The 21,100-nt window shown below is 45.5% G+C and overlaps 1 protein-coding gene across 2 annotated transcripts in view; it reads right to left on the minus strand.

Moving 5' to 3' along the window:
• Positions 1 to 21,100, minus strand: part of DOCK1 (dedicator of cytokinesis 1) — a 466,830-nt gene that overhangs the window by 283,534 nt on the left and 162,196 nt on the right. For both annotated transcript variants that reach the window (XM_073240131.1, XM_073240130.1), the window contains exons 26-27: positions 6,040 to 6,167; positions 4,316 to 4,411 (exon numbers count right to left, since the gene is read on the minus strand). In XM_073240131.1, coding sequence (XP_073096232.1) covers positions 4,316 to 4,411; positions 6,040 to 6,167 — 224 coding nt within the window. The remainder of the gene's footprint in view (positions 1 to 4,315; positions 4,412 to 6,039; positions 6,168 to 21,100) is intronic.

Raw genomic sequence — 21,100 nt, forward strand, 5'->3', positions numbered from 1 at the left:
TTCCAAGTGAAGAAGCACGTCCGGTCCTTACAGATCACCGAGACTCAAAGAAAGCACTGGGGGTGAACTCGAGGCACCTTCCCCGCCAGCGGTGCTGTTGGCGCAGTGACCCGCAGTGACCCGCTCCGGCCCCATCAATGTCCCGCACAGCTGGTGGTCAGAGGGAGCACAGAATAACTTCCATCACTTGGCTCTAGTGAACCGGGAAGCCTGGTGGTCACAAGACCAAGTGGGAAACCAGGCGGATTTTTCCCTTCCCTAAGCCCACGGTCTTGTTGGAAGGGACTCTTTCCTCAGACGAGGCCCACCTTCGCATTTTAGTGCATCAGTAGGCCCAGTCTTCCGGCGTGCATCTAGGCTGCAGCAAAATCTTTAAAGGTCCTTCACACTCAATTACATCTTAAAAGGACCCATTAAGGGAATATAAATCTGATCATTTAAAAGCAGCAGCATATTGTGTACCAGCACTTATTCCAGCCAAGGTGTGCGTGTGTGTGTGCACGTGCATGTCTGTGGTGCAGGACAGCGCGTGCTACCAGGTCACCTGCCCACAAGGCAAGAGTACCCAACCTACCGGGGCCCCACTCAGAACCAAGCGCACCAAGTTCCCTACCACTGAGGGCCTGGGAACCTTTGCAAAGAGGAAGCAAAAAATAACACCTGAAATCAGACAATATTAAATGAAGCACCTCACTCAATTACTCTACAGTAACACACTACACTAGAATAAAGATAAAACAGCATCTTAATTCTGTGGCAAGCTTATTGCAAGGTTCCAGTGCTAAGGCCTGTTTTAGGCATCCACACGGTCTATGTTTCTATGCATGCCAGATGGGGTTCTGTCTGTTAAAAGAGGGTAATACTCCAGGATCATGGCATATTTTCACCTTATGCATGAGATGCATCCTCTTAGCTCAATTCAAATATAATGTTGAAAGGTATGAATGAAAACAAATAATATACAATCAACTCTATACTGTTTATAAAATACCACAGATAAAAGGCTTACACTGTATGTCACAGCTTCTCCAATGACATGTGAGGTTTCCGGTTTCTCACTTCTACACATAAATAGATGAGGAAATTATCAGGCCACAGCTGCATTCCCCATTAATGACTAAGTCCAAACAAAACAGAGGTCACATTTCTAGTATTAATGTTGGCAATATCCTGGATTCAGTCATGAAGTGAAGCCCATCTATCCAAAATTTTTTAAATCACTTTCATTTTTTAAGTCCACTGTCCATGATTACTTAAAATTTTTAGGCTGACCATTTCCATTGCATTTATGCAAAACTGAGTAGCAGACACATAATCACAGAAATCTCTATGCTAAAAGGAGTGCTACCGCTTACCCCAGACAGGTCTACAAACCAGTTTAGGCTCTTTTCTACACCAGAAGGTCCACTGATGAAGTGTTTTGTCCCCCTTGTCAGGGATATTTTTCCCCTGGATCTTCCTCTAATCTAAATTCGCAGAGCAACAGCAGTGAACTTAAGACGCCGATGCAGAAATCTGCATCTGACCAACACGAGAGCAAAGTCACACACACTGCATAGCGGGGGCACCTGTGCTAGGCTGTGGGCGTCACAGCCGGGCTCATGGTTCCGTGGTGACTGAAAGATCCCTCTAAGCAACTCTAATTTTACATCATGAATGCCCTTCCTAAAAACATCTTGATGCTGTCATTGCTCATTAAATAATAATAGCTTACTCAGAACTCTTTTGTTATTCCTTCCATGACAGCCTACTTAGTTTTACAAAAGGAATTCCTGGACTCCTTTGATAGGTAGTGGAGATGTTGGAGTTGGGAGGAGTCAGGGTAGGACTGAAATCCCCTTCCTGCTTCTGGAGACTTCTGCTGGGGGTCAAGGAGGTGGGGAAAGGGCCTGGGCGTGGGCAGTGGGCTCTCCTCTCCCACCCCCGATGGTGCCTTGGAGCCCTGCCGCCTGCTCAGCAGGAACAGGGAACAGCTGGGTAAGGCTGGTGTGCTAAGTCCTCACTGCCATAGTGCCACCTCCAGCATGCGAAGTCCTCGCCGTCTTACTCCAGCCTTTGAACACGCAGGGGCTCTTCCTAAAACTCCTAAGAGCGCCTCAGAACACCTGGGTTCCTCCAAACCCTTCAGGAAAGGGGCGACCAACTCTTGGTCTGGCCCATGGAAATGGCCGACAGATGGAAACAGAGTGCTTGCTCCCCTGGCAGCAGCCTCCCCAACTGCACGGAGATCTGGGAGTGACTCAGAGGCCTCTTCAGTAGCCCCTGGAACACCACTGAGATCAGCACCCCGCATAGTGGCCTGAACAGAAGAGGAGCTTTGGGGCTAAGCCATGGCTCCAAATCAGCGCCACCAGCCCCCATGACCATGCTGGCCGTGGCACCTACAGCCACTTGTCCCCTCTCCGCAGGCTCTGTCTGCAGTGGCACATGCACAAGGTGATGATCAAGCAGAATCCTCCCGTTAGCTGGCCCCGGCACAGAAACGACGGCTCAACCAAGAGCTGCCATTACTGTCGCTGTTATTAACATTCTGGCTGATGGGACAGATTTCCCAAAGGCAACCCAGACCACATGGCCAGAGAAAGGTCACCACGTCCCCCACGCCCCACTCCACCTCCGTGAGCTCTTCCGATCTAGCTGTGAGCATGTCTCCAATCTCTCCACAATCCAACGATCCATCCAACCCCTTATGGGCTTCTTCCCTTCCCGCCTCTCCCCAGCTTAACTGCCGGCTGCTGAGCTAGGACCCAAGTGGGCACACAGCTGGGGTCAAACCCAAAGACAGGGCTACCTCTGTAGTCCACCTGCCTCCACATGGCCATCACTGCATCCGCCCATCCCTCGCTCCCCACAACCCCGTGAGTCCCATCATGTCACTCCAGCCCCTAATCCAGCCCATTCCAATAGGGATGTTAGAAGAATGACAATAAACATGTCTCTACGTGCAGCCACTCGTTATTCATTCTACGTAAGGTGCTCTCACACTGCTACCCCGTGAGAACATTCCAGAGTGCCCACAGCACAATCCAGAAAAGACAAGAACAGCAGCCCCCAAGGGTGCCTGCTCCAGGGGGTCACGTGATCTGCATCTTGCTCCGTGGGGCTCAGTCTGCTCCCACCCATACAAAGGGATTCAAGATTACAGAGAAGAACAGCCATGATGAGGAATATGAAAACTGCTTTTATGGAAGAAACGACGTCCACTGCAAATAAAACCAATTTATAAGAGAATCTTTTATTTCCTAATTTGTACATACCTAGTAATCCCAACCTAAATGAGATACACCTTCAAAAGGAAAACCTGAACATAACATGTACCCAAACTCTGAGGCACAAATTCAATTATTTTGCTGGACGGAAACATACTCAGCAGCATTCGTTCTCCTTCTGTGCATCACCCAAAACGTATCTGTTACTGTGACGTCGGCCACAGAAACCAAAGCCCAGGGCTACGTTCCCGCTTCGCCGTCTGAAGGAGACACATGGCAGCATCCTTGCTGCGCTCCCAGGAGACACAGAAGGAACTAAGGTCACACAAGGGAGACCAATGTGCCTAGAATGACTGTCAGTGAAAACTGCCACTGATTTTTAATTCTTTGATTAGGAAGAGTTATTTTTTTGAAAAGCCATCAACCAAATTTAAATGGCAACATGTACAAGATACGAAAGAAGTTAAACAAGACGTACATGTGCATGTTTTGCCTAAGAAACAAGCTTAAGAACACTGAGGACAAGAAGGAGAGAGGCGTGCTGGAAAGAAGGCACCATAATATAAAACACGGAAGACTGTCTAGATTACTGTTAAAACTTTCTTAAACAACAAAATAACCCATACCATTTCAGGCCTAAACAATCTACGTATGAGACACATCTATAACACATCAGAGCAGACAGTAAGAGAATACAGTAGCCAAGGTGGAGTACGTCAACTGGTTTTGAAGGTCATTCATAAAATTTTATTAATGACATTTTATATAAATCTGGAGAAGGAAACTACCTGGAGAATGAGAACATAGAGGAAAGTACACAACCTCTGCTAGAAGTCATGAGAAAACTAGAACTAAATGCTTCGGACTCCAAAATGCTGGTGAATTTTGACACTTGCTTCTAGAATCACTGGAAATGAATATATTTTACACACCAGACTGTAAATAAATGCATGTCAACTACTTGCTATACTGTAGTAGAATAAGCTTAGTTTCGAAAGGCAGTTGGAAAAGGCCAGATGGCTTTTCAAGCTTTAGAGTAAATGACATTCCTGGGAAAGATGCTCTCAGCCACGAATAAATACCCAAACATGTCTCTGAGCACTTACAATGAGTTCGGAATCTCGACCCATGGAAATGACGGTCCGGTTCACTGTCCGGAGGAGTTTCTCCATGATTATCTGGACGTGCCTCTGTGTTGGCCCCTGTGGAGGACACACCCGTGAGAACCAATACCTAAGGCAATCATTAACATGCAAGCTCTGGTGGCTGTCATTGAATCCATTTACCCTGTAAAGAATAAATCAATTATAACCCTTAACGAGATGAAAAACGGTCCTTGTCAAAGGCAAAGCCTTCACAAAGAAAATTCAAGGCGTCTTATTAATTATAGCTCATTAATGATAATTTGTTATATCGTCATAGTAATTTAATTTAAGCAAACCTTAAAAATAAAAGCAAATCTTTCTAAACAACAACATGTTTATGATCCCTGATTAGCCCACCAATTAGTTTTCTAAAGACACTTGGCCATTTGAAAATGGAAGGCAGGCAGCTAACAACCGTAGATGACTCTGCATGTCCAATCCGAATAACACGGGGAACAATCACATGGCATAAAATGTTTAATATCACTTCAGCACACTATCTAAAATTCATAGTGCCGGAGAATTCTCCATCAGCAAGAACCTGCTCTTTCATTTTGTTTGTAATGGGATTGTTGAGCCTTCCTCATGAACCGACACATGTTTCGATATGCTCCCTGGGAGCTGCTGCACAAGGTCAAGGCAGGTACCACCTCCTCTGGGAGATGCAGCCATACAACCTCTCTACTCCCAACCTTTTCTTCACTCAGAAAAGGGAAGGCCCTGGAGCACTGATTAGGCACCATCACTGTGAACTCACTTAATCTGACCTCGTTCTTCCAAGTCACTAGCCAGACTGCGAGAATGAGCCAGAGCAGGAAGGGAGTGGCCAGGACAGGGGAGTGCGTGTGCTGACCGGGAAGGTATCTGGGAGTCAGGTGGGAGAGAGCTAAGAACAAAAGCCCTGCCAACCGGAAAAGCCCAGTCCACCCGTCCACTACAAGAGGCACAGACGGACGAGGCCCTGGCGCTTTGCCAAACACACCTGGAGAGTCCATGAGGTGCAAGCACACGTGCACAGATAGATGTACACGCAGGGCATCTGGGGGATGGGAGGCTTTTCCATACATGCGTGCACCAAGTTTTGATTAAGAAAACAGGTCAATGCAATAAACATACACTTTAAAGACACAAAAGGAAATACCTTTGTTTTCAAAAAAACTCTGAAAGTACAGAAAAAAATTACGTGTGGGGAGAGGAACATGGGGGAAAAGGTAGAGAACTCTTCTCAAAACTCTCAGAAGCATCACTGACTTTTGAAAACAGAAAAACTACGTGCATGTACTACTTTGATACAGTAAGAGCTGAAAGAAAGAATGAAGGTAATTAGCCTCCATTTATTTCCAATCTTACTACCAAAGCCTTTGTCTGACCTTGAAGAATCAAAATCTAAGTCTTGGTAGGCATTTAGCTGAGAAGTCACAGGAAATAAACTTAAAAATTTTTTCAATGTGATAGAATACACACTGTATTATAATTATGCTTTATGCATAAATAAAAATAATTTAAGGGTGTGCTCTACAGAGAGAGGGAGGCAGGGAGGGAAGCTAACTGTTAAAATGAAGGCCATTTCTTTTTAAATGAATCAAATGTGCCTCTTTGTACTAGGAGGCTGGGGTTTACATGAGTTACAGGACAACCTTCTTGCAGGGTCCTCTAGGCAGCCTGCAAACACAGCCATTACTCACCACGTCCTTCCTGTACAGAACCTCCAGGATGTCACTGAGCAGGTGGCAGCAGGCCTCCAGGTCTTCCTGTCTCTCCAGATGGTACTTGAGCTGATCCGTCACCATAGGAAGCAGGATCTCTCTGCAGTCTGCAGGGGACATGGGGCTGCCAGTCAGCAGGAGACCCACCCAGATACAACTCCCAGTTGCTGCAAGCTTGTTTACCTCACATGCCACTCTGTCTTCAAGCACTGTGACGTTTACATTGCCCAGAATGTGAAACTGACATCTAGAGAGGGTCAGAGCACTCGACTTGGAGGAAATCAGTTATACTGCTATGGAAATAACTGATACCCACACATGTATGTGTATAACTCTATGTAAACATACAATAATCCACAAACATATATATCTATGTTTGTTTATACACATATACCTATACATCACGTAGTGTGTGCATAGATATAAGAACAAACACACATGTTTAGGTTTTTAAGTAATTTTCTGTGCTCAACTATAAACTTACTGATTAGAAACTTCAAAAGAAACACTTGTTACAACAAAAATTGTTTGAAGTAGAGCTATTCTCATTTATTCCTAAGAGCACCATTAATTCTTTCTACAGTTATATGCCTCCTAAAGGTTTCTGAGCTATGCCAGCTCATAACCTACTAATTATCCCACTTAATCTTTACTCACTTAGGGACAACTTTCTTCCCAGCTCACACATGCAAAGGGACAGTTTACAGAGAGCTGGGAGCTCAAGCTCTGGAATGAGGTTTTCTGAGTTTGAATTCTGCTGGCTTCCTAGCAGGGTCATTTTGGACATCTAACACTACCGCTCTGAGCCTCAGTTTCCTCATCCCTAACATGGGCACAATGGCACTAGCTACTCACAGGCTTGAGGCACAATGTGCTCCTGCAAAGTGAAGCTTGAGGGCCTGGGCCTGGCACAGGTTAGATGCTCAGAACAGGGTACTTGCTCTTACACTGTGATGCAGACACTGCAGAAAAGCCACAGCCTCTCCCTGGCCTCCCAGACACCTGAGCTAATGCACAGGCACATGAGGGATGGAGCAATGGGGAACAAGCCTGACGTCGGAGGGGAGTCAGGGAGGCCCCCTTCAGGACACAATACCTTCCCCAGTGGCAGGATGAATAGGAGTTTCCCACATTGGGTGGGCAATCCAGAAAGAAACCCTATACACAAGGTCAGGGACACAGGAGCATATGACATATTCACAGAGCCACATGCACAGTTAAGGAAGGTCAGGGAGAAGAGGGACAGAATGAGGTCAAGGGCAGGTGGGTTTCATCATGAACATGAAGGACAAGGGGGAAGGGGGTGGGGAGCTGTAACATGCTGATGTGGGGGAGAGATGTGATGACATCAAAAGGCTAAAGGGATCCTCTAAGACTGCACAAGCAAGACGATGGATATGGGAGGTCAGTCCAGGCAAGAAACAGTAAAGGCCTGACCTCCCGCCACAGTGGTGAGTTTGAAAAAAGAGGCCTTGAACAAGAGCAAACTGGGGACAGGATGGACACAGAGCTTGGTGACAAACTGGAGATGAGGGTGGGGATAAAGGAGTCCAACATAACACCCAACTTCCTGTTGATGAGTGTGTCATCCAAAGAACCTAATGATGCCATATAAGGAGAGGAAAGTTCGAAAAGAAGTGCATTTAAGGGAGGAGAAAAGGACTAGGGTCTGGTTTTTGACAAATTGAGTTTACGTTTCCCATTGGACACCCAAGTGGCCCCATCTAGTAGGCAAATGGAGAGACGGTTCTAGACATTCCTGGCCTACAAACACGGAGCAGAGAATCATCGGCCTGTAAACAGTAATAAAAGCCAATAATACTATCACTGGGGAGTGTGTAGAATGGGCAGGGAAAACCAAGGGTAGCAGCAGGATGCAGGTATTAGGACAGAGCATTGGGAGGACAGGAAGATGGAGTGAGGGCAGATGAGTGACATCGCCCAGCCCTAAGGGACGGCAGGCGGTCAGCGTGGCCAACCGGCAGCAGACCAGCAAGAACAGGACAGCCTCGGAAGGGGGCAGTTAAAGGCACACAGACTCCTTCCCAAGGCAGATCCCGGGAGGGGGCAGGGGAGAGACAAGACAAGGGACACGGAGAGGGCAGACACAGCCTGTCGGGCTCAGCCAGGAACGAAGGGACACTGGGACAGAGGATCAAAGCATGTCTGGGTTTTCATTTGTGTTTTTAGACAGGAGCAGAGAAAAAGACATTCAGAAAATTAAAGAACAATAAGGAGACAGATACCAATGAGATACAAGATGAAATGTAATTACTAATTGTCTCCTCCAGCTGGGAAATCCCATTTAACGCCAGCATCATCCACCCTCCAACATGAACTCTCTGTTTACAATTCCAGCTCTGGGTTGTGAATCTAGCCCAGCCACTGCCATTTCCTTTAAAATGCAGAGCATGAGAGATAAGACAACAGAGTTCTGAAACATCAAATACCCTTAGCTTGTTTTTAGGATTTCACATTTTAGGACGTACATTAATGACACATAAAAGCATGGTTTTTGCATTAATGTTTCCTGGGGGCTTTTTTAATATAAGAAAAGAAAATGAACATACAATATGGGAATGGTTCCTGCCAGTATGTGGAGACCTGACTCAAAGACTTTCCCAAGGGCCATGCAGTAATAAATGCGGGCTGCGGGGGTGCAGATGGGGAGCAATGAGGACGCAGAAATTGCACAAGCCCTTCTGCTCCACTGTCTTCCCAGGGGGCTACACGGAGGAAGCTCTTTCTAAGACTTTTTCAAATTCCATTTTAATTTATTCCCTGGAAAATGACTGATAGCAACTCCATTTTTCTAAGAAGTTTTGTCCAAAGAACATATGATTACATGTTGACTTCATGATAACAGTAATCAATGCATGATTAGCAATCACGCAGAAGTAACGCATGAGAAGCTAAGGAGCTCCACACCCCCTGGGGCAGAGGCCAGGCCGCAGGAGGTCAAACAGCAAGAGCGTGGAGAAGGTGCGGTCCTATGCCAACCAGGGTGGCCCCTCCGTATCTGTGCTCCTGGATGACAGGGGCCCTCACACCATTCCCTTATCTTCACACCCAAGTTCTCTGCGATGTCAGTGCAAACCAGGCCCCTGTGGACAGCGTGTCTCCAAATGCCATAGCCCCTTGCATGCATGTGCGAAGCAGTCCAAAGGGCAAACAGGTGTCAGAGAGCTGACCAAGGACAAAGCCAGGTCAAGGGAAATGCTCCAAGAAAATGACCTCATGGCAGTGAATCCAGCCCGAAAATACATCTGTCCAAAATGCTCACCACAGAATACATGAATTCCACAAGCGTCCCCACAGCCCAATGTCTTTCCTATAGAATGCCAGTGTTCACAAATGCCATGTGCCCCCCCACAGCTCCTGCCCTGATGACCTCAACCACAACATAAGCATGTGTAGGGGCTACACTCGGAACTCCTAGACCCCAACAGGCTGGGAGGTCCCAAGGCAAACCTGCCCAAGTCCAGCCTGCCTGCAAGCCATTGGCAATCCCTGGCAGGACAGGGTGAGTCCTGTAAACACAGTCCAGTGCGGCCAACCTCAACAGGGAGCCAGCCTTTGGCTGTCCCGCTCCACCTGTCCATCCCTATCACTGCCACCATTCCGGAGACAAGTCCAGTTTCCAAGACATCACAGAGGGAGAAGTTAGAGTCACAAACACTTGAGCAGGTAAAGAAAGACCCTAACAACATGAATAAACAAAGAAAATGACACATGCACTTGGCAAAGCTATGTTCAAAAACAAGAGGACAAAGGCCTAATGGTCTGGCCAGGCCAGGGTGGGAGGAGGGGTAGAAATCAGAGGTCCATGTTTCTGGACTCAGAGATGGCAGAAATGGCCCTCTGGCTCTGGTACCCACATGCCCTGGCCAAAATCCATCCCTTACCGCCCCATTTATCTGCCATGCTGGACAGGCAGTCCTGGAACTCACGGATCCCCGAGGTAACTGAGTATGTTAGTGGCATCTGTCACCATCACTCCAGGGTGAAGAGGTGATGGCTGTCCTGTTATCTTCAGCAGGGTCAGACCGTCAACCACCTTTGGCAGAACACCCACCATCCTGGGGCCCAGCCCAGGGGGCTGTGTTAGCTTCACCTGTTTCTTATCCAGCCTCTCTTGATGAGAAACAACAAAACTTCATGCCCTTTGGTCACATTTAAAGATGTTCCATTCTCTTAGCCCTTTGAGAACATCAAAACCCAATGTTATAATCTTTCAGATGGGCCCATATCCACGACTGGGTATGTCACTATGCACAGAAGAACCGCATCACCCTCCCCACGCAGGGCAGGTCAAGGCAGGGCAGGAAGTGGGGATAAGCGCCAGCGCTCTGGCCCCTGACCACATGCGAACCGCGAACCATGGGGCCAGAGCACCAGAGAGAGGCAGCCAGGTGCTCAGCCCACACTGAGTGCACCAGGCATCCCGAGGTGACCGAGGACAGAGGTCACAGGGTGGCAGCACTTTCCAGAAACACACCCCAGGCACCTAGGGAAGAAAGGCAAGGCTCCAGAGTGCAGTAGAGGCTGGGAGCCCCAAAACTGGAGGAAGCAATGGGTCAACTTTATGGTGCCCCCTATCCGCAGGTCCCATACAGCCCAGCGGCAGACCTGGGCAGAGGGCAGGTCTCGGACGTCCGTTTTCTCAGAGCATCGCCAATTGCGATTGGTTGTATTGTATCTGTGTCTCCTTATTGGAATGTGATCCCCAGGAGGGCAGAGGCTTCGACTCATCAGTGGGAGGAGACCTCACACATGAACTAGACCTGATGGTGTGTGTGTGTATGTGCACGTGTGTGAGTGATGGGTATGTGTGTGTGTGTGTGTGTGTGTGTGCATGCACACACAGCTACTCAGTGTGGAGAACAGCTCTCTTCTGAGCAGGGCAGTTGCCACGTATTTACTTCTGTCCACAGTGGTTTTCATCTGTAAACCTCCGCGCTTTGCTCCCATGCAGGGGTGAGGAGGGACCTGCAGTCCAAAGCTGTCCCATCCTTGCAAGACATCAGAGGGACAAAGGAATCCATCCTCACACGATCCCTCCCGCCTCTCTATGCCCCAGTGTCACTCACTGGACGGTGTCCAAGCTGGCCCACACGGAGTGTGCAGGCACACGTGCATCAAGTGTGAGCGTGCAGTGCTGCTCTGGGCTCACATGCAGTGATGTGGCAGAGAATCAAATCATGACGTCTGCAGGGAAAAGCAGGCCTGCCCACCCTGACTCGCTGCCCTCTGCAAAGCCAGCTATCACAAGCTTCTCAAACCTCATTTTCTAAAGGGCATCTCTTCCCCTGCATCTCAGTCTACTTCTAGTTGCTCCAACCGGTGCGGCACACATTTTAAATACCACTGAAGTCCCTCAGATTTTACTGTAAGTCAGGACAAAATACCAAGAGCACAGAAGGTACACCCCGCTCACTCACCCCCCAACACACACACTCTCTCTCTCTCTCGCCGCCCACACACACACACATACATGCCTGCAATGCACTATTGTAAAGCATCAGATGGCGTCTATGGCAGCCAAAGAGGAAGAATTTCCAGTCACATTCCTAATGTCCCACCTCGGTCTCCTGACTACCCTTCCCCATGAACAGAATGTTATTGCTGTACATGATTTTTTGCCAATAGCTCCAGGAGGTTTACAATAGGTGGCCTGGGAAGCAGACAATTCCCCCAAACCCAACAAACAAACAACCCTTATATTTCATCTGGAAAATGCATTTTAAATAAACCACCCACTGACTATAGCCGTCTAGGAACCTGGGTCACTCTATTTGATTCTGGGAGAGCCTCTGCCTCCAAGTGAGGTTCAGTTTACCCACACACATAAGGAAATAATAAAATCCATGCTGCTCACACTTTGCTCTGGATCTTGAACAAGTTACGTGAACTCTCTAAGCCTTACTTTTCTGATCTGAAAAATGGGGAGGCTGCTGTTTACCTCTCAGGTTTACTGTGGGAATTAGATGATATAATATATGTAATTCGTCAGACAGTGAACATTCAATAAGTGAGAGTTGTCAATAAGCATAAGAGGAATAATATCAATATGCAAAATCAGCCTATTCAACAAAAAGTACACAAAGAAAACCAATGCCTGAGAGCTGAGGTCCAAAATGAGAGTCGGCGGCCACCTGACATGCAGCTGGGGCCACTGAGGAGCGGAATTTTCTATTTTGGTAAATTTTAGGTAATGTAAACTTAAATTCAATTACTAGAAACAACTATTTAGAACAAATGAACAACTTAGGTATGTGAATCTACTTTTCAATGGTAAAAAATACAGTATCTGTAAAGAAAATTTAGCATGCAAATTGAGATGCACTATAAACATAAAAAAAATCAGATTTCAGAGCTAAAAGGGTAAAAAAAGAATGTGAAGCCATGTCATTAGTAATACATAGACTGAAGTCATATTAAGATGATATTTTAGATAAAATATATTATCAAAATTAATTTCAAAAATTGCACTGTCCTTTTTTTTTTTTTTTTTTTTGCTGTGGACTCTAGAAAATTATAAATTATACCTATGTCTCATGTTCTATTTCTGTTGGACAATACAGTCTCAGAGTGTGCTAGGAAGCAGATGTTAAAGACATCCTGTGCGATTTCTCATTTTAATGAATTGGTGCCCATCACTGGAAGGAGAATCGGAGAATCAAGGCCACATGTTTGTCCCAGCAGACTTCTCATCACATGTATATGGCTGCAGGACTTGTCAGTGCCCGTTAGCCTGAGTTGAGGCACGGACACAACCCATGAGGAAGCCAGAATTAGCTAGCATAATTGCCTGGGTTCTCCCAATGGTGCACAGGAGGGAATAGAGCCAGGAAAGAGCAGGCTACCTGGTGGGCCCAGACTCTGTGCACATCAGCCAGGATCAGAGGTCATGCAGCATGCCAGCCACCCTTCCACAACCCCCTTCCCAGACCGATCTGCTAGGTCACAGACAGCAATGATTCGCCATCTGTTCATCCTCAGCTGTACTGGCTGAAGACATGATGATTAATGCTCTGGTAATGGGCACAGAGTAAAAAATATTAATTTTTATAAAAGGTATTCAACAGGCATCATCAGCTTATAAATGTCCAAGCAGAATGCCCATCTATAAGCCCATAACAGCTCTTTATTAAAGCAAGATGCAAATAAAGAATGAATTTGTCCATTTAAAAAATTCATTTTATGAACACTGAGTAATGCGCTTCTTAATTTTTAGTTTGGTCACATTAAACAAATGATCCATAAAGTGCATGTAATAACCTCGAGCCTGTTACACAGAAGTGAGATCCAGATTAACACTTTTAATGAGAATTAAACAGTCAGAGCCATACCAACAGGGGATGTTCGCTATTCATTTTTATAGACAATCATCTTATTTTTCAACCATCTAAAAATTGTACTCGCATGATTCAGTTTGTTAAAATGACTTTCTCCCTCCACACAAGTCTTCAAAAAACAGAAATGCCAATAAAAGAGCCAGCAATGGAAGGGGGCACAGGAGCCATCTACTCAGGTCCAAATTTTACATACATAGGACCAGAAGCCAGAGTGTGGGGACTGCACCACTGAGCAGCAGGCAAGCCAGAATTAGATGCCTGATCCTAAGGCCAGGAGCTCCTTGGAGTAAATGATCCATGAATATGCAGCACATACATGTAAATATGTATGACCCAGGTATAATTTACATGTCAGATGCAAATTAAATTTTTCCAAGAATATTAATACAAGAAGTCATGGTGTTAGCAGTGCCAGGAGAGTGATTTCACATTGAGTGACCCAAGCCAAATGTCATTTTTCCTTCCTGGACTTTAGTTTCTTTACCTGTGAAGTAGAGTAAATACAACAGCCCTCCACCGTGTTTCTATTCCTACCGAATGGTAACATCTTTGCAAGTATTCTGGTCCAAATATCCTCAGCACCACTTAGCTTGAGTGCTGAAGGGATTAGAAATAAGACAATCTACATGTTAGTCTTCCACACCCAGAATCACAGAATTTTAATTGAGAGGGTGACAGAGTAATTAAAACAATCTTGGAAATTTTAAGGGAAACATGGCAGGGTACAGAGTGCCCAAGAACAGGAAAAATAAGCTGGTCAAAGATACTGTCTAGGTGAAACCATTGAACCTAGTGAAAACTGTGTCACCTTTTGGAAGAAGAGAGCAGGGCGGCAATATTTTGTATCCTTTAGAGAAGCATTAACAGTAAGGTTTAGATGTTTGTTAATATTGTAGTAATAAATAATTTATCAGAAGAAAGAAATGAGAGAACAAATGGAGAAAAATTTCAAATGAGTCCCTTTTATAAAGATGAAAAAATTAAAAAGACTCAAGGAAAATGCCAGGGAAGATGGTGTGGTTAGTTCTGGTCAGGCCAGGAATCTGGTCAGGCTGCAGGACTTATCAGTGCCCTGTAGTTGGATGGAAGGTTGTATTAGGGTGATAGCTTAGTAAATTCAGAAGGAGTTCTACAGCTCTGCCAGTACTTGGGCAGAATATTGCCATGTGGAGGATGAGAAAACAGAGAATACACAGGGCTGGGCAGTAGTGTGCATTCTTTTACCATAAGAGTGAAGGTAGGCAAGAACACAGGTCTTGGTCAGTGTGTCCCAGCATCCTCCTCTCCCACTTGCCCTGACAATGAAATGTGTATGTTAAAAACCATGTCAAAATCGTATGGTCTGGTTCACCCCATTTTGGTGGAAAGGCCTATAAACTCATGGAGAGGTTTATGCAACATAAAAAAAATGGGACCTTGAAGGACAAGTGCAGGCTGAAGACTGTAGGCTGAATTGGGGCCCCTCCAACTATCCTAGGCAAGTTACTGTAGGTAACATATCATGCAAGTAAGAAGCTAATAAGCTCATACGACCAGGAAGGAATCATGAACTGGGAAGACTCAGAGACTTGCTGTCCTGGTGCTTAGCGTGAGCATGACTATACATGGGACAGCCAAGGCAGCCCCTTCTAAGATTGCTGGTCCTGCTCCCAACATCAAGCAACAGGGACAGGAGCCCTCCTTGGAGTGGGTGAAAAACACTAAGTCAACAGATTACGATAAAGGTTATATCAGCCACACCGCCAATTGGATCACAGGTAAGAGTCCCCACACAGAAAGAGAAAAGCTAAGAAAATTTCATGAGCACATAAGTATAACATTACACAGATCATTTATGCTTAATTTATTTATTCATATTTTTGTATTTTGTATTGTTCTATATGGCACTGGAGGTGAATTCCGTTTTCAAGATGCATTACTGCTATGCTGGTTGTGAAACAGTTCAAGAGTGGGTGATGGGTTTGTAAAGACAACCGCTTAATCAGCACCATTGTGGTGGACAGCTCCCTGCGGGCGATATTAAGTACAAACTAGAACTTGTTCCTTAACTTCTGAGTTCTTATCTGGAAATGAAGAGAATTACTCTTTTCCAATTATACATTTTTAGGCTGATGGCTCTGAAGCCTCTCAGAAGAATAAAACTTGCTAACCAACAGTCGTGAGCACATGGTAGGTGCTCAACAAATCATAATGAAATTGAAATGGATGTAATTGAGAAACTGAAATTGAGTTCACCCTCCTAGATTCAATAAGCCATTTCTCTAAAGGGATGCACTGCTTTAACAAACGGTTTTTTCAAAATCACATATAATGGAAAAAGATGTATATAATGAAGGATGAAAAAGGTACAGTATTTCACAGATAAAGATTAAAATTTTCTCAAGGCATGAAAAAAATAGAAGAGAAAATGGTATTCCTATTCCACCATGATTTTAAAGAATTTCTCTCTGGGAGTTCACAGCTGGCAATGTTCATTAGAAGTCATCAGCGCAACTTTCTTACTGAAGTATTCCAGAATGCTATATGGGTGGTACATTAAGTGACTGTGGCACAAGATGGTCCCAACCCCTTTTTCTTTCTGTACACATCCATCAAGTTAACAAAACCACTACAGAGCAGCTCTGAGTTTAAGATCCCTTTCAATAAAGGGAAATATCTACTTTCCACAGTGGAGAACTCAAGAGATTTTATTTTGACTTGTTTATGGATCAAAGCATTACGAAGGTATATTTTATTACAGGTCTATATTAAACGCACAGCTTTTCTTTCTGTGATTTAAAACACGAGAAGTTGACTGATAGGGTAATTTTGAGAGATAACAAATTTTCTACCCTGGGTCTAATACAATGAAAACACTCTGGAAACCTGACTTTGTATTTTCTAATTGCTAGTCCCAATAGGTATCTGGGCCTTTGCCCTCAGACTGCAAAGGGCTACTGGAACTAATGTTTTCACCACGAAAAAGGAGAGTTTTACTCTGCTTGATAACTGGGAGAATCATCCACCTTGAGAATAAGAATGAGGAAAATAATTTAAGCTCCCTGGGCCTCCATTTCTAAGAAGCTCTGTGTTGTTCAAAAATGAAACACAAATGAAGCTTTATGATGAACACGACCCAAAAGGAGCCTGTTTGCTCCACTGAAAGAAACAGCCATGGGAATAGCCAGGGAATGAGGGAACGGTGCATTTCCCATTTCTCTGATTCCCAGATTCCACCCATCAAGAGGAACAAACACACAAATGGGTGCCAGTGAATAGTAATTCCCTAAGAATATTAAACTGCTGTTGAAATCATACAGGGACTGTCTTGCCATCGGATTTTCAAATCTTACACTATCCTCCAAAAACAACCTTAAGACACAATGGTAAGTATTTAGAAGGTGTGAAGAAATTGGTGGATTTCTTTGGCAAACTCGAATATGAAAATGTGGAAAGGCAAAGAAGTGACCCAGCGCTCACTGGGATGTGCTTCCAAGGTCTCGGTTGAGAACCGAAGTGGAAAGGCGCCCCCTGTGGGGAAGAGCACGTGTTGCCTGAGGTCTCCCCGCTTAACTCAAAGGTGTCCTGCAAGTATGTCCCCTGCTCTTGACTAAGGTGAAATCAATGCTCTCTCAGGTTGATTTCTTTTATCCCAGTATCAATAACATTAATGTAAAACATTTTTGTGGGCATACATCCTAAGCCTGGGTATCCCAGTGTTTACATAAATTTAATTACATTGAAACGTTTCATTTCTGAAATAGGATTTAAGCTTTAATTTCCACAGCTTTTGTCAGATACATGGGTAACAACAGGATCACATGGCAACGAAGCGACAAATGCACAAATTACGAAGCTTGGACCTTTCTGTCTCTTTGTATCTTGCTTTGAAAATCTGCTCACTCCACGCTACAGATTGTATGCAAGAGTCATCTTTCTGTGAAGCACATAATCTATTTAACCAGCTTTCAAGTAGTCAAGTCACATCGCGAGGCTACGCTTGGAAGCCATTACGGCCCATTCATGGGCTCCCGCGCACGGCATGCTAACAAGGAGAAGGCCCTTCACCTCAGCACGGGAGCAGAAGCAGGAACATCAAGGTGGATTCAAGATGCCAGCCTGAGGACCAGTCCATCTGCATATTCTCCCTTTTCTGCAACAGTGTCATTCACGCAATGAATACCACCATCATTTTGCAGAGACATCCTAATGAAATGCTAGAATGGCTGGGACGGGCTTCCAAATATCTGGGGGAGGAGCACAGGGATAACAGCAGGATTGACCAGGACTTGGGAGCTTCTGAAGCCCAGCAAGGGATACAAAGATGTTCGCTGCTCTCTCTTCCCTCCATTTTCTGTATGTTCAAAATTTTCCACAATTTTAACAAAAGGCTATCTGTCCTCCTCCAATTTGTATTTCCACAAAACTGAAGGACAATTAAATCAGAAGCCAAAAGAAGATAATCTTAATCTTATAAAACTGCTCACAGATGAACCTCCGGGTCTCGGCTCCCTCACTGGTCCTTCTCAGCCCCCTCTCCTTATGTTGCTCCTCCTCAGAGGGAACAACGCTTCCCTTCCCCAAGATCAATCCATTCAAAGCCAAGACCGGGAAAGATAGACAGGCCCCCATGGGAGCACAAAACCTCTCCTCCTTCAGATTAAGTGAACTGCTTATATATGCAGCTGGTCACGCTGCCTTCTCTGCGCTGCTCCCCGAGGAAAGAAAAGCTGGACTTGGGCAACCCTGTCATTTTTGTTCACTCAATACATATGCATCACACGCATGCCTCGGGTCAGGCACCGTTCCAGGCCCCAGCGATAGAGAAGGTGAACAGCAGGGCCATGCTCGGGGAGCTGTCATCCTAGGGAGGGACCACAGAAAATAAACAAGTCAAGAGGTAATGCTCTGTAGTGACTTCACTGTGGGGAGTGGCAGGAACAGCCATGGGCAGCATCTGGGGTACTTTACGCAGGGCGACCGGACAGCCTCTCAGGTAAGCCATTCATCTCCTGGTCCCTCTACTGTCCTTCAGCTCAGGTGTGACATGATAATTACCCTCTCCAATGAGGACAAGATCTAATCTGCCACTTCTCTACTAAATCCTCCACAAAAATGAGGGCTATGGCTAACATTTACTGAATGTGCACTAAATGCTGATCCAAGCCTCAGTACTTACTATACAGACACTAATCTTCAGACTAAAAGAGGTAAGCAACAAGGAAGGGCAGCTGAGGGACATGGAGCCAGAAAGACACCTTATCCAAGGTCACTCAGTCAGCAGGTAATAGAGGGGGCACTTGAACACGGGTACTCTGATCATAAAGCCGCACACACTCTCAATCCTCTTGTGTAGAGCCTGCCCTCATCACAGAAAAGCTTCAGAAATACTTTGTTATTATTGCAGAAGTGAAACATTTATAGGAGAAAACCAATCATTCATTTTTTTTTTTTCAATCAAAGGAAAAGTAGAGAGGCATGAACTTAGAGAAGAGGCGGGTGTGGCTGACACACAGCCATGTGCTATGGGCAGTCAGAAGTCTCCACAGCCTGACACCCTGGGCTTTATCAGCAGCAGACATCTGATACGGCCAGGTCCACCTGAAGCTTCTGAACACCCTTCTGGAGAGTCCTACATTATGAGCTCTGTCTCCCCGCATGAAGCCAGAACTCAAGTCCACAGCCACCCCTGCAACTATGATGCCAACTATGTCCCAGGTCCCGCCCACGCGGCAAGTGGAAATGAGCAGTGGTGGGCAGTAGCACTCTGTGAAGAACTCCCATTCCCTTTGGACCAGAGTGGATGATGTCGAGGCAGCAGGAGCTGCAGGTCGTGACTCAGAAGGAGCACTGCAGAGGGTACACCTGTGAGCAGAGGGTGGCAGTGACCCGCTGTGGTGTGTCCACACCAGCTGGGACCAGACAAACGTGACCCTATTTGCAAAGAAGACACATCTCCTGTTGCAGCTCAACAAACTCAGCTGGGTGCATTCTCAGTTTCCATGTCCTTTAAGAGGAACAGAAGAGGAGCAACAGGGAAAACAAGGCTGGAACAACCAGGACCTTGGCCTCTAGGAGCGAAACCTGGCATGGGAAGCTTTTCTACAGAGCAATCCAGCGTCAATGTCCACTGCCAGCCTTACTACAGAGATCAGCTTGTCATGCCCACTGATGTGAGACTCGTAAAACCATGGAATCTATTTGATCCTGGGAGGAGATGGAAAGAAATGTTTTAGAGCAAAGCGACTAAGCAAGCCTCTTCCATCGTTGAGGCAACACACAGGCTGATCAGCAAAGGCTGGCCCCAGAACTCCCTGCGGGACCCAAGACGACGTGTGCTAAGGAAGCACCCTCCGTAGCTGGAGCAGCTTACTCCAGTCACGTCAAGATCTAAAACCTGGACATGTGGGGAGTTAGTCTGGCTGATTAAAGGGGGATCCAGAAAGAGGACACAGACAGCTACATCTTTTACAAATTAACAAGAAATGGAATAAAGCAATGGCCATGATATCGCATCAGAAAATGGTTTGGCTTTAAATATTTATACCAAATGTGGCACAGAGTATTTTGCAAAAGTAATGACATCTTTGTAAGAACACACCAACTGGAAGATTTCCACTGGTAAGTCTTTCCTGACAAGGACAGTAAGACATCCGTGCCTCCGTTGAAGACACAGGGAGCTTGCAGATGAGAAAAACCAGGGCTGTCTTTGCTATCCTCACCCAGAGTCTTAAATCTCAAAGCCTGGAAGTGGGGCCATTTTCACATTAGACAGCACATCCTGCCATGCTTCCAGCCAGCCAGTGGGCATTAGGAAGCATATCTGGGCTGCCAATTATGGCTTAGACAACTTCTACAGATTGGGATATTCTGAAGCTGCTTGTAAGACATGAAGCCCCAGGCTAATCTTGGCTCCTTTAGTGTACAGTAATGTGAGCCTCGCATATTTCATACAACCGCATTTACTATGTTGGGTACAACTTGCTATGAAGATTAAATTCCTAACTTTGTACTTACAAAGATACCAAGTTAATAATTCCTCTAGCCTGGTAACTCTTCTTAAGAAAGAGGAGCGTTCTACATTATGAGCTCTTGTCAAGCAAAGCTAAGAATTTACTTGCCTGCTGCAAACTTCCAAAGCAGGACTAGAGGCAGTCTGTGAGAAGAGTCACAGGGCAAGAGTAAAAAACAGAAACGGGGCACAGTAAGCAGAAGAAAACCACAGAACCACAATCATATAGGCTGACACAATTGCCAAAAATAAGTAGTAAGTCTCCTGTCAAGCTTTGTAATAGCTAAAAAAAATAGAGCAAGTTTATATAGAAGGGAACTTTTCCCTGAAATGTATTCTAAAAGAATTTTTAGTTTAAATGTTCTTAATGGAGCCTCTCGTCTTTAGGGTCCTGATTCAGAGAGAGGTGACTGAAAGGTGGAACAAAGTTTTGCAATAGCAAGTTTAAAATACATGTAAATGAGTCCTCAAGAAAGTCTTCCCTAAGGAGAACCAAGATGGCGGTGTGAGTAGAGCAGCAGAAATCTCCTCCCAAAACCACATATATTTTTGAAAATACAACAGATACAACTAATCCTAAAAGAGAGACTAGAAGACACAGGACAACAGCCAGACCACATCCACACCTGCAAGAACCCAGCACCTCACGAAGGGGGTAAGATACAAGCTGTGGCCCCGCGGGACCTGAGTG

The sequence above is a fragment of the Manis javanica genome, chromosome 7 (genome assembly GCF_040802235.1).
Source record: "Manis javanica isolate MJ-LG chromosome 7, MJ_LKY, whole genome shotgun sequence".
In the NCBI taxonomy this organism is placed as follows: Eukaryota; Metazoa; Chordata; class Mammalia; order Pholidota; family Manidae; genus Manis; species Manis javanica.